This window comes from Cryptomeria japonica, chromosome 7 (assembly GCF_030272615.1).
Source record: "Cryptomeria japonica chromosome 7, Sugi_1.0, whole genome shotgun sequence".
NCBI classification, from domain to species: domain Eukaryota; kingdom Viridiplantae; phylum Streptophyta; class Pinopsida; order Cupressales; family Cupressaceae; genus Cryptomeria; species Cryptomeria japonica.
This window is the reverse complement of record NC_081411.1, coordinates 460,938,700-460,951,825: the sequence shown is the minus strand read 5'-3', so window position 1 is coordinate 460,951,825 and position 13,126 is coordinate 460,938,700. Positions and strand designations below refer to the sequence as shown.

Here is a 13,126-nt window from a genome sequence, read left to right as displayed (position 1 = left end):
AAAAAACACACGAGTACAAAACCCGCTTTTTTCTTATCACTATTTTCCTTGTTCAAGGTAGCTGCCCTTAACTTATAAAAGAAGCCACATCATCCAGGTGATATTCCCATATCTATTGTGGAACTCAAAAGCGCGTATTGAAAAACAAATGCTATAATTATCCCAAAGAAAAATGTTGAAGCCCACACCCACCTAAAGAATATTGTCTTGTAAACTTCACCATTAGGACATTTCCATGGGAACGGAAGTAATATGAGACAACACCACGGCGACCATTGCATGTTCATTGTTCAGTCATGACAGACCATACATTATACACATCAAACATCAAGATTTTACTATGATAATCATTTCACAAATCAAAGTCAGACAAATATTTCTCTGATAGAAACCAGAACCAATGCCACTCAAATAGGATTTCCCATCTGTTGCACATATAAACGCAAGAATCAAGGGTCCAAAGCACATGATTAACATCCGGAAGTGACAAACACCAATTTCAACATAGTACTACAGAAGAACACAAATGAAAACAAGTTTCTTGATTCAGATTCTCTATAAAAATTATATGCTAAAGCTATATAGAAACTTGATTGAACTTAATTTCCAAAGAATCCCTTGATTTGGCTAAGAAACACTACATTTGATATTCGTGAACACTATTATCCATTCAAATGGCATTCTTTTAGGAGCCAGAGTTATAGCTTGTGCTTTGACACAAAATTCAACAAGATCAAGTCTGCTTAGGAGGAAACATTGAGAAATGCAATTCCCATATTAAATAGTTCTGATGTTTTTAAAATACAGCCAGTGGGACTACATTTCATATCCATAACGGTAAAGCAGTAGAAGAGATCAATATAGCTCCATAAATACAAAGTAGTTAATCACAGGTTGTACATGTCTTAAATCACACTAATAGCACCTTTAACTACTGGCACTGCAAATTGATTGCACAAGCAAAATTCTTCAAATGACCTATGCTAATCTGTCAGACTGGGGATGCACTTCTGATTGTTAACAGGCATTCTATATCTTTGCTGTGATGATCTCCCATCCTGTAACTTCCAGAAACAAACTAAAGAAATGATCTACACACATAAGTGCAATATTACCCATAGGAATCCAAGTCAATATTAGCAAAAAATTCAATCTTTACAAATTCCTGAGTTTTTCCACTCTAGCCTGTCCTAGTTCTTTCCAATTGATCAATACTAGTCCTCGCTTTCTCAAATTGATCTATGCTCTTTCTGGACTTGTCATAGCAGTCAACACTGTTTCGCGACTTTTCATGCCAATCAAGAAAGCTTCTTGACTTCTCTGGACGATCTGTGCTCTTCCTTGACCTTTCTGATCTATCTACACTTGTCCTTGACTTGTCCCGCCGATCAGTACTGCTCCTTGACTTCTCTGATCTGTCTGTGCTGTGTCTGGACTTCTCACGCCGGTCAGTGCTTCTTCTTGAAGGTTCAGACCGATCCGTGCTTCTCCTAGATGGTTCAGAATGATCAGTGCTTCTTCTCGAACCATTTCTCAGAAAAGGTGATTTTTCAACAGTTGAAATAAATTTTCTCAAATGTCTTATATACTCGGGATAGAGCTCCAAATTGCAATGACTGCCACCTTTCAGCCATAGTGGCTCATACTTTTCCTTGCACAGATCCCAGAGCTGCTTACCATGGGAGCAATCAACAACTTCATCTGATGTTCCCTATATTCCATGGGAATTCCAAGTTAGGAAAACCTTAAAATATCAGAACATAGAAGAAAGAACATTCTCCAAAAAGATGAAAAAATATAGTTAAGGGACGATCAAATATACCAAAGATATGAATTCTATCCATTTTTGCAAATATGTGGAGCATATTTTTGAAAAAAAACAATCATTTACACAAGCAAGTTGTTTCCTTTAAAATCATGCTTTGGAGGCTCAGATATTTTATAGTTCCGAAGACAATATTTTTCCAGTCAGTCATCAGTCCCAGTTGTTGCAGACATTTTTAATTTTTAGAGCATTTTGAAGACAAATCTTATAAGCACATATCTGGAAAAGTAAATCCCCTATTGGAGACAAATTTACACAGACTAACATTCACAGCAGCCAGATCTGTAGATTGCCTTAGAAATTTTTCATAAATGCTGATTCAAGCAAACGTTAATTTTATTTTTAGTGTGTAAGTAGACAAGGTTGTTATTCCTTCTTACAGTTGCTCCTCAAGGTATTGTTCCTTTTTCTTTCTTTTCCAGAATGGAAGATCAGATAGATGGAAGGAAAAAGCAAACCCATTGGCAAAATAAATTCGGGAACATAATTGGAATTTTGAAAGATTTTTTAATTATTGCAATAGCAGTCTAGAAACCTAAATTTCTTGCAGAGATGCAAATATATAAACAACAATAAAAAAGGAGATATTGTTATAATAGTGGGGCTTATTTTTAAAGATTTGATCACAAGTAACTATTCAAATATCGTTAAAGAAAAGCTGAAACTCAAAAAGTGTATATGACTATCCTATGACCACTATCTAGGAATTCCAGTGATGCCATTAAAATTGACAAAAAATAAAATCAAGTGAACTTATGCTGCAGAGCGAATTGAGAAATTTAAAATAAAAACTTGCAATCCTTGTTATACAATATACACCCGTGGATGTAGCACTCGAGCTGTTTTTGGAAATAGAATAATAGATCTTTGACAAGAAACATTGCAAGCTCGTTGGGGATTTCAATTCTTCTTTAAGCTATCAGACCCACAAAGGTATTGTTGAAGTCACATCATCAAGATTTCTGAACTCAGCAAAGATGATCATTGGCGTGCAGCCAAACAAATCTTCAAGTATACTGTATATCCAAACCTTAAGTTTCGCTAGCCTATGAGAAATTTTTGTTGAGTTGCTATACAATGCAAAATGGGCAGGCAGGTACATGGTTGACAAGATTTCTGGACTGATTTATTGGATCAACAAGAAATCAGTCTACACTAGCTTTATCATCCACCGAAGCAGAATATAAAGCAACCATGGATACCATAAATGCACTTTGGCTTCAGCAATTATTGGAGGTTATGAATTTTAAACATACTTTACCAACACCACAAGAAGTTGTATACATACTGTGTACCCAAAACTACAAACAATACATTCTTTCATGTGCATAAACAAACAGACAGAAGTGCGTCATCATTCTATCATGGTACAAATTCACAACAAAGATATCAAGTTGATTAATAAGAGAGAATGGAGTCATATAAAAAACATCCACAAAAAGAAAGAAGGTAGCAATAAGTTATATCAACAGTCCTGTATGACCAAAGAAAGTCCATGGAACTTGGAAGTAAAACAAATATCAATAGCATATTAAACCCCAAAAAACAGAGATCCAGACATATAAGTAACAGCTTTGCTATAGCATTTGCTGGGCCCCTGGCTGCATACTCTTTCGAAAATGCATTTTTCCAAACTATAGCTGAAAAAGGGAAGAAATCCCTTCTAAAGCAAATCATCTCAGATGCAGTAGCGAACCAGAAACCTGTGAAAGAGAGAAGACCTACAAATTGTCAACCAATGGGAAGAGGTTCCTACCATGGATATTCTTCAAAAACAGACCACAGAAATGCTCGTCAATCTTACGAATTTAGAAATTGCATTGTGTGAAAAAGGGCTTTTGAAGAGGAGAAGATGTGAGCTGTATTTGAATCAAGGAAGCATTAATCGTTTGGGGAATTAATGGGCAAACCAAAAGTATAAGATTTTTTGAAAAAATCGGGAAAAAATTGGATTTACAAAAAAAGTAAAAAATTGAAGAAAAACAATCAAAAATTACCTTTTTTGATATTTAAGGGCATTTCAATAGCATAGAGATATTGAGAGCAAAGAAAATATAGAGTTCAACCCATAAATTGTAGAAAATAGAGTTTCGTTATTTATATTCATATTGCCGATTATATTGCACAAAACATACCACAACATAAATAATAATAACTAGATTGTGACAATTGTCAAAATGCCAATTCCAATATAGCGTGTGACTAGCTCGTTCAACAAATTGGAGCTTGTGTTGCATAGACAATTTTTTTCGGTTGTACTAATGTTTGCCGAAGTCCTAATTTTAGATTATTATTCAATTTGTTTTTTATAAATTGATATGCCGAAGTGCTAATTTTAGATTATTATTCAATTTGTTTTTTATAAATTGATATTTGAGAGGTGGCTTTATGTATTTACTTTATTCATTTATACTACAAAATATTAAATATTGGGCGTGGTTTCAATATATAATTTTTCATATTTAGTTACTTTAAAAATAAATTTAATTACATATTTATAAGAAATAAGATTTAAATATTTAAAACGTTTATATATTTTAACTTTTATTCAAAAAAATTAAATTTAAATCGGTTTATATTCTAATATCTTTCAAAATTGTATAGCATTAAATTAGATTGTAGGGTTTAATAACGTAATTTAAAATTAAATAGAATTTTTATTTTTCTGCATTCAAAAATATATTTTAAATAATTTTCCTAAATAAATATTAATTTATAAATAAGTTATTAAATGAATAAATAAATTATCATCCGATAAAAATTTTCCATTCAAATAATTAATTTTTTTGAGACATTCTGCACCAGTCATGGAATACGTGAATGACAGAGAAACATCGATGCATAAAAAGTTCAGATTTGAGTTTTGTATAAAAATTTAGATTGTTGCGAATGATGGAAGCTCTCAAAAATCGTAACTGATCTCCTGGTTTTTGCGCCGCTGCTATGCCCTCAGAAATCATGAATAATGAAGAATACCTATTCTTCTACCACCAAAATGAGTTCTAACCCTCACGCGACCTGATCTACAACGTATTCGCAGCTTTTTTTTTCCGGATTTCGCAGGTTTTAGGGTTTTCGCGATAATTTTTTGAGTGTTGATTTTTGGCGTTTTTATGGACGATTAACCGCGCGATTTAACCGCTAAAAATCGTGGAAAATCGTTGACCGATTTTTCCACGATTTTTTTGGGGAAAAAAACGGCACCACTCACGATTGCCGATTAATCGCGATCAGTTCCGATTTTTTCACGACTATTGCTTCTTTGATTTGAATAACTAGTAACACTATCGAGGGTTCCAGTCTGGGTGGGATTCTCCTTTCTTCTGCTGCATTTGTGGCATGAAGATGCCCTAAAGCCAATAGGTAATGCTATTTGGACATAGATACATGGGCCAAACCCACATAAAAGAACTACTCAATAGCCCAAATCTATGAGCAAGTGGAACTTCTAAAAGAGCTTCACGAGGCCATTAACCTGAAAATAAATGAGATGCTATTCACCCCAAAGCTTGACTTTGAGCAAATACCTTTAAATGCTATCTTTGTAATGAACATAAGGATTTTTTTTTAAATTGCCACAAAGAGCCAAGAGAAAAGAAAAAGCAAGAGGGCAAAAATGAAGGGTTTCAACAGATCAGTGGGAGTAACAGGCACAATGTCAAGTCTGGTCCTTTTGTCAAACAACCTTGTTCTTCTAACCCCTTCAATGTCTGACCCAGGAGGAAGTTCCTGAGGGAAAAGAAGCTGCTAAGGAGACCAAAGAGTCTTTTACTTACCTAAAGAGGAAGCTGGAAATGACCAGGGTAAGCAAATCCTGCCTAGCCATTCTGAAGAAAGACAAATACCTGTCCCAGTTGATCAAAAAGAGGTGAAAGAGTAAGATATCCCAATTTCACTTGTCACTACTCAAAAAGCTTAAGGAAGGAAAAAGAATAAAAAGGTTAAATATAAAGAGGAATTCCAGAAGATTGAAGCAGGCAAACAAGGCATTGGAGTCAAACCTCAAAGCCAAAAGAATACCAGGTATGCAGTCAACGGTCTCTTGTGGAATACAAGAGATCTAGGTAACAAGGATAAGAAAATCTGCCTTAAAGATATCTTGATTAGTAAGAGACCTACTAATGTGTTCTAGTCTTCTCTGCTCTTGTTTACTGTTAGATTCTAGAACATAGCCTCTTAATGGCTGTAGATCCTTGAATCCTCAATTTACTTTAGCTTTTCTTTCTCTATGTTCAATGTGTTGGGTTTATACCAGTGTCAATTTCCTCCTGTTGTTCAATCACTGTTAAGGTTCAAATATAAACATAAGAACCAACACAGTTGAGTTCTCCAGATATTCTGTAGCCTTCAGAAAAACACTAACAACAAATCTCTTGGCGGCTGTGCTCACAAATGTATTTGCAGGCAGCAGAACAGCTATTAAAGTTTATGTTAGTCCAGTATAATGTGATAATACAGACAGAATGACTGTAAGTCATATGGTTTCCACTTTGGAAGTGTAAGTTTTCTCTGACATATTTCATCCAGTTTGTGTGCTGAATACGTATCTGCCCAATTTATCACAACATACTGGCAGGAAAAAGACAGATTCCAACTCAGTGCCTTCTATCACACAAGCAGGTCAGGTATGAGCACAGGGTGACAATAGGTTATGAAGAAGAGCCAGAGCATCTTGACTTGGATGCTACAACTGGCATACTCTCATTTCTCGGCATGGAGCAGCAAGAGAGTTCTTTGCAAGTACAATATAGTGCAGCTAATGGGAGTGCCACTGCTACTGCTTGTAGTTCTAAACAACTACATGATGGTGTTGATGCTCCCAGTGAAGTGATATGACAATTTATGTTGAGTTTATCTTTTCCATGTTGCTATGTAAATCCCACTAACTATTAATCTATTTAGATTCATAATGATATTTGACATTGAATCATCAACTATCAGTAACACTTTCAACTAGTATGTCAATACTTAACTTAATTTGTTTATTCTGTGCATGTCATATGGTTAATTTTTCTAATTTTGCCGTAAAAAGATATTAAAAAAAATTTGTACTGCTCACCTAGTTGAGCCAAATTAGAGGCAAAATTAACACTTTCAACTAGTATGTCAATACTTAACTTAATTTGTTTATTCTGTGCATGTCATATGGTTAATTTTTCTAATTTTGCCGTAAAAAGATATTAAAAAAAATTTGTACTGCTCACCTAGTTGAGCCAAATTAGAGGCAAAATTGTAATGTACAACAGTGGAATTTGTTTCCCTCACCAAGTACAAAAGGGGAGAACAATTAATCTAAATAGTGCAAGTTCATAGCTCCTTGATAAAAAAAGCATTCACCACAGCGAAAAAAAAAAAGTTCAAAGAACAAGAAACATTAGATTCCCATATAATTGATGAAATTTATCTTTCAGTGATATTATTTGCATGGGTATAAAAATGTTTTTCTTCTAGAATAATAAAATTCAAAGTTTAGTTCTCATGATATAGTTGAAAAGTTAGCATAGAAATACCAACTTCTTACATTAGATTCCCATATAATTGATGAAATTTATCTCAAAGTGATATTATTTGCATGGGTATAAAAATGTTTTTCTTCTAGATTAATAAAATTTAAAGTTTAGGTCTCATGATATAGTTGAAAAGTTAGCATAGAAATACCAACTTCTTCCACAAGTTCACTCTACCCGATAGATATGAAACAAATAGATTCCATCCAAGATGGAAAACATATTGTTAGGCATCAAGGAATCTGCTCTAATCTTAACAAATAGATGGTCTCATAAACAAAAATGTAGTCCAAAGGACACAACTTGATTACAATACCTATAGATATAACTACAGAGTAGAATACCATTTTCCATGTAATTATCTCAATTGAAATTAGAAATTGTATTTTGTATTTGTTTAAAGACAAATTCATCAATGCAGATGCCTTTCATGATAATTCCTTTGGGTGGCCTCAAGTTTCTATTGACAGAGGAAATTGTTAGTGGCATTCAACGTAATAAAACAGTTAACCATTCTTGTCTTGCACCTAAGGACAACAAAGTATCATTCGAGGTAATCAAACAGTTGAGCAAATCAGCCAGGAATTTAACCTTGCTTTACTTGCACCCAAGGACAACAGTGCTAAAATACCTGATATGAATATGCCAATTTATTTATGCTACTTTACTTTATTAAAATATTTCCAATTGAGACTCAAGTTCAATTCTCCATAATGACATTTAAAGTGGAAATCTAAGGTGTGACTCTTGGTCTTCCATAGTTGGCTTCTAATATGGAGGTGGTTTCTAAATAACAAGTGGATTTCTAAGTAGTGACTATTGCTCTTCCATAGGTGATTTCTCATACATTTGCTCATAAGGAGCTTGTATTGTTCTTATGTTGATGCTCATATGAGCAAGATATTTGTAATTGATATGCAATTCAAAAAATAAACTATTTCCAAGCTATGTTGTCGGGTACCTCTTAAGTTCTAAACCCCTACGTACTTAATTTCACCCTTAAATGATAAAATTGTGAAGATGGTGTATATCATGAAGGTTCACACACACATTGATAAAGAACGATATTGAACATCTAATGGCATTGATTAAAAATGATAAGGCAATATTTTTATGCATAAAAAATTTGTAAATAAACATGTAATGGAAAATGATGTCCTCATTGCCATATTCAGTTCTCACTTCACAGCGTTAGACCAAATTGTGTAACTCTTTAAATAGGGTGACTAATATTTTATAAAATGGAAAATGTTCAAATCTGCTCAAGACAGAACTAACAAGGAGCTAGGCATGAGGATATTACATAGATACTTGGTGTGACAAGGAAAAGATTTGAAATACAACATATTAATTTGTCTTAGACTCTTAATTGTTTTCGTATAGAGAGAGAGTATTAAGCATAGTTTCAGAAGACGACAGTGCCCAAAGTGAAACAAAAATAACAGTTAAAAACCATGACACAATATGACTAGAGAACATCAATATTCTACATTTAATGATCAAATAAAGACAAGGGATCACTGGAGCTACTACAGGAGGCAATAGTAGTTTCTTTCCTGAATATATATGCCTCCAATCAAAGGCAGGAAATTATAGCTAAGGAAGATGGATCCAATGCAAGGCATGGATACAATTTTAACATTGCCATTCATATTTTTTCAATACTGCCTTAGTGTCCCAAATGTAAATATTTTTGTGATAACATTGTATCATAATTTTTATCATCCACTCATAAGCTGTAAAATTTGATAATACTCTCATGCTTAAATGTCCTCAGAATAGAGGCATTCCAAATCACTTGAACTTTGTAAAACACCACATACTTTACTTTGGTATCAGTGTTATCATGTAGAATATTTGATAAGGCAATGCAGGCATCATGATTCATTTTCTATTTCCTGCTGACTTGTTTTTCCAACTTGGCTGCTATTATTTTTCGCATGTAGAAATGAACAGATATTAGATATGGAATCTTCAGTGTTCCTTTTGTTGTGCTAGAGCTAAGAGGGGTGTGGGGGCCCACAAACAACAAATAAAAATCTGTTTTTGTAACCTTTGGCTTTTTAAAAACAAACATGCTCCAGCCATAAGAAACAATTGGTCATCCCCTACCAGTCCCCTTCACATCTACCCATCCTCATGACCTTTTGGCCTTTTCTTTTCAATGATGGACAGCTATGAAATGTCCCTAAGTCGTCCCTACATTCTTCTCAGTTCAGGTATGCCTAGAAAAATCCAAGGGATGTGTCCCCAAGGAACATAGAAAATAAGTTGCCATGTACGCTCAGGTAGCCTCCTGCACCCACGCCAAATGGGTCCAAGACTAGGTCCAGAATGCATTTGTATATAAAACTTTGTCAACCAATTCAAAAGAAACTACATTACCAAGTATGCTAAGGTAGCCTCTTGTACCCACACCAAACAAATCCAAGCCAAAAAGTCCAGCACTAGGTACCCAAAGAGTTAGCTCAAGGCTCATCCCAAGTACCCCCAAGTGTCCCTAAAATCTTTAAAATAACTAAATATTCAAAAAAAAAAATAAACATCTCAAAATATAACACATTAAAACACATATATTACATAACTTAAATACAGATATATGTGTGTTACATATGTTAAAAAATAGAAAAATGCATACATCTATACTACTTACATGCATACATGTTGTGACATTTTCACATATCGCCCCATTGCAAATGGGGACCCACCCTTTTTGCTGAATAAACCAAGTCTTTTGTGGTCAGTGTCATCTCCCGACCCTAAGGAATGAGTTGTAAGGTCTTTAAGGTCTGGATTTTGATCTTTGAAAGTAATGAAATGACTAAGTAGGGAATGGATTCTTAAGGAATATACAGCCTAAACAAGATACGATCTTAATATTGTCATCAAGTCGAGAATTAGGGTTTTGATGTATTGAGAAATGCATTGTGCTTATTGCTTTATCCTACTAACTTTGCATTTTGCTAACTATGAACTTGATTGATACTTGTACTTCACGATGTTTCCTTGTCTTTTTTTTAGGTACAATGCGGGGAACAAGACTTTGGATGCTGAGAAGAGGACATCGTTGAGTGGATGATATCATCGTCCAAGGAAGAGATTGCAATGATAAAACAATGAATGCATAGGCACAGGAATGGAATGATGGATATGAAGAAATGAAAGAGAAACAGCCAAAATTTGGCTAAGTTTGTCATGACCCAAAATTTAGAATTAGTAATTTTAACCTTTTGATGATATTTGAAATGTTGACGACATTATGATGCTATTTTGATGTTATTGAAAAACAATATTTTAATGTGATGATGCGATTCATTACATTATTTTAATTATGTTGCGAATTTCTAAATATCATTTGACGATTTTTGTTGAGTGTGAAGTGGATGCAGGGTCGACCGTCGAAGGCGGACAAATAACCTTGGAGTCTCCTAGCTCGTCGGTAGTAACCTAGGGAATATGGCATGTGCATTCACACACACATGTAAAAATTGAATAAATTAATTAAATAATAAAGTCGATTTGGGGAGTTGATAATAGATAACATTATGATATAATTGAAGCATAAAATATTAAAATTTAATATTAAATAAAAGATTATAAATAAATGAATTTAAAATTTAAAATTAAACATGTAAGTTTTAATAGGAACAGAGTTGAACTAACTGTTTCTTCTTGTCAACTGCATGTATCTTCCTGTCAACTCCCAAATTTTCTCTTCCTGACAAGCTAATCAAGCCAGTCCAACTCTTGATCAATCTTTTTAACTGGTTAATCTAAATCCTCTTCTCCACTTCTAACTCTCCTACCACTCTTGTTCTGATTCAGATCCATGAATCATGGATCAAACCTCTGCCTGAGCAAGTTATATAACCCAGAGAGATATCGAACTGGGATCATGGATATTTTTCTTTTTACCTCTGCTTCCACATCGATTTGACTTTTCAGTTGTATCGCTTCCCCCTTTCTAGTTTTTCTTTTCCGTTGTCTTTGGTCTGCAATCAACTGTCTAGCAAGGTGTGGAAGGTGATTTTTGAAGGATAGAGCAGTCAGCAATAGCCACACCTACCCATTCTGTAGTGTGATCGGCAAGTGTAGGAGATCGAATTCTGCCTGTGGAGAGCTGCCTCTATCTCTTTTCCCTCCACGTAGCAGCAAGGTGACTTGGTTAAATTGTTTTATTGCCCTCTTATTTCTTTTTTGCAGATTGAATCTTATCTATTTGCTTGGACTGGTTTATGTTTGGTCTTGCAGGGTATACTCTTACTGGTATCACCCTCCCGCATCTTCCTTTGTTTCTACTGCATTTTGTTTGAATCAATTTAATCATGCCTTCTCCCTTCTCAATTTGCAAAGTACTATGAATCGATTTGGTTGTTCTGCTGATTCCATAGCTTAGTGGATTGACCTGCACTATTCATTACTGATAGTTTTTTTTAGTATTTCTTACTGTTATATTTTCTTTTGCAGAATAGTATCTATATTTTCTGATATTCACCCTCCTCTCTTCTTCATTTGAGGTTAAGAATTTGTTCCAGTGACTTGTGCAGGGTATATAGTTCTACCCACGTACCCTGTCTGTCCTCCTTCCCACGTGAAGTTACAGGCAATTTGAACTTATTCGCCCCTCATCCTCATACTCTGAAATAATCGACAGGGGTTGGTTTGTTTTTATGGTTACTTGCTGACTTGGACTATTCTTTTGCTAATCCTCCAGTCACTATTTGGGTATTTTATTTGTTTAGCCTTTGATTATTTTTAGTCAATACGACTAGTTTTCTAACAATAATCAATTGATCTAGAATATAAATTTATATAAATAAGTAGGTTGTGATTATTAAATTTCATTATTACCTTATTATTTTTCTAAGGAGTAGTATTAATCGGATCTATATATAGGATGTGTTTCCAATCTAAATTCCATAAATGGGTGTAATTAAGAGAGAAGTAAAAAACATGATACAATAAACCATTAATTGTAAATATAAAGAAAAATATATATATAGCCAAGAGGGGTAATTTTTATCTTTGTCTATGAGGGATGTATTATGGAAAGGGTGCTTGATTATGGGTCAAACAGGGAAGAGTGTTTTCACCTACCCCAATAGGGTTAATTGGAAAAAAAAATAATTCTCCCTGCCATAACACATGTAGCTAAGTTCAACAGTTTCGTTGTTAGATACTACATGCACGCACAGGTTCCATTCCCTAAAGTTGATGCCGGTTGCTAGGACACTCCGTCGTGAGGGATGGGAGTTTGTCATGAGCACCGGGAAGTGTAAGCCTGGGTTATTTGTCCGTCTTCCAGATCGCAGATGGAGGTGAGTCCGATGGCGAGGAAGACACTACATCCGAAGATAGAGAATTATGTATATCATTGTAAAATCTTATGTAATATTGTATGATATATTAATGATTTCTTGTAATAGACCAATGTGGTCTCATAATCAAGCTAAGTAAAGTATGTATGATCAAGTTGTGTAAAGGGGTCTAACCACTAACCCACTAACACATGTCCTACTTGTGCATGATTTGTCCTTCATGCTCGGTTTTCCTTCATTTCGTGAATGCTTGTTTAAGTTAATGCATACTTTAAGTTCACATTAATCGTATGCATGAACCATTACGTAAGCGTTCTCTTTGAATGCGAGATGCTCGGGTTAGATGTTAGTTTGTAAAAGTCGTATTCCATAGTTTTTCATATACTTGTGGTTATCTTTAATTTAACTCATTTGTATATTCACTAACTAATTGGCTAGATCATCTAAATTGTCCATTCTTCATAACATATGGGTCT

General features: G+C 34.4%; 1 protein-coding gene across 1 annotated transcript in view; it reads right to left on the bottom strand.

Moving 5' to 3' along the window:
* Positions 1-743: 743 nt before the first annotated feature.
* Positions 744-13,126, bottom strand: part of LOC131065715 (uncharacterized) — a 35,970-nt gene continuing 23,587 nt past the window's right edge. The window contains exon 5 of the mRNA XM_058000312.2: positions 744-1,711. Coding sequence (XP_057856295.2) covers positions 1,181-1,711 — 531 coding nt within the window. The 3' untranslated portion in view covers positions 744-1,180. The remainder of the gene's footprint in view (positions 1,712-13,126) is intronic.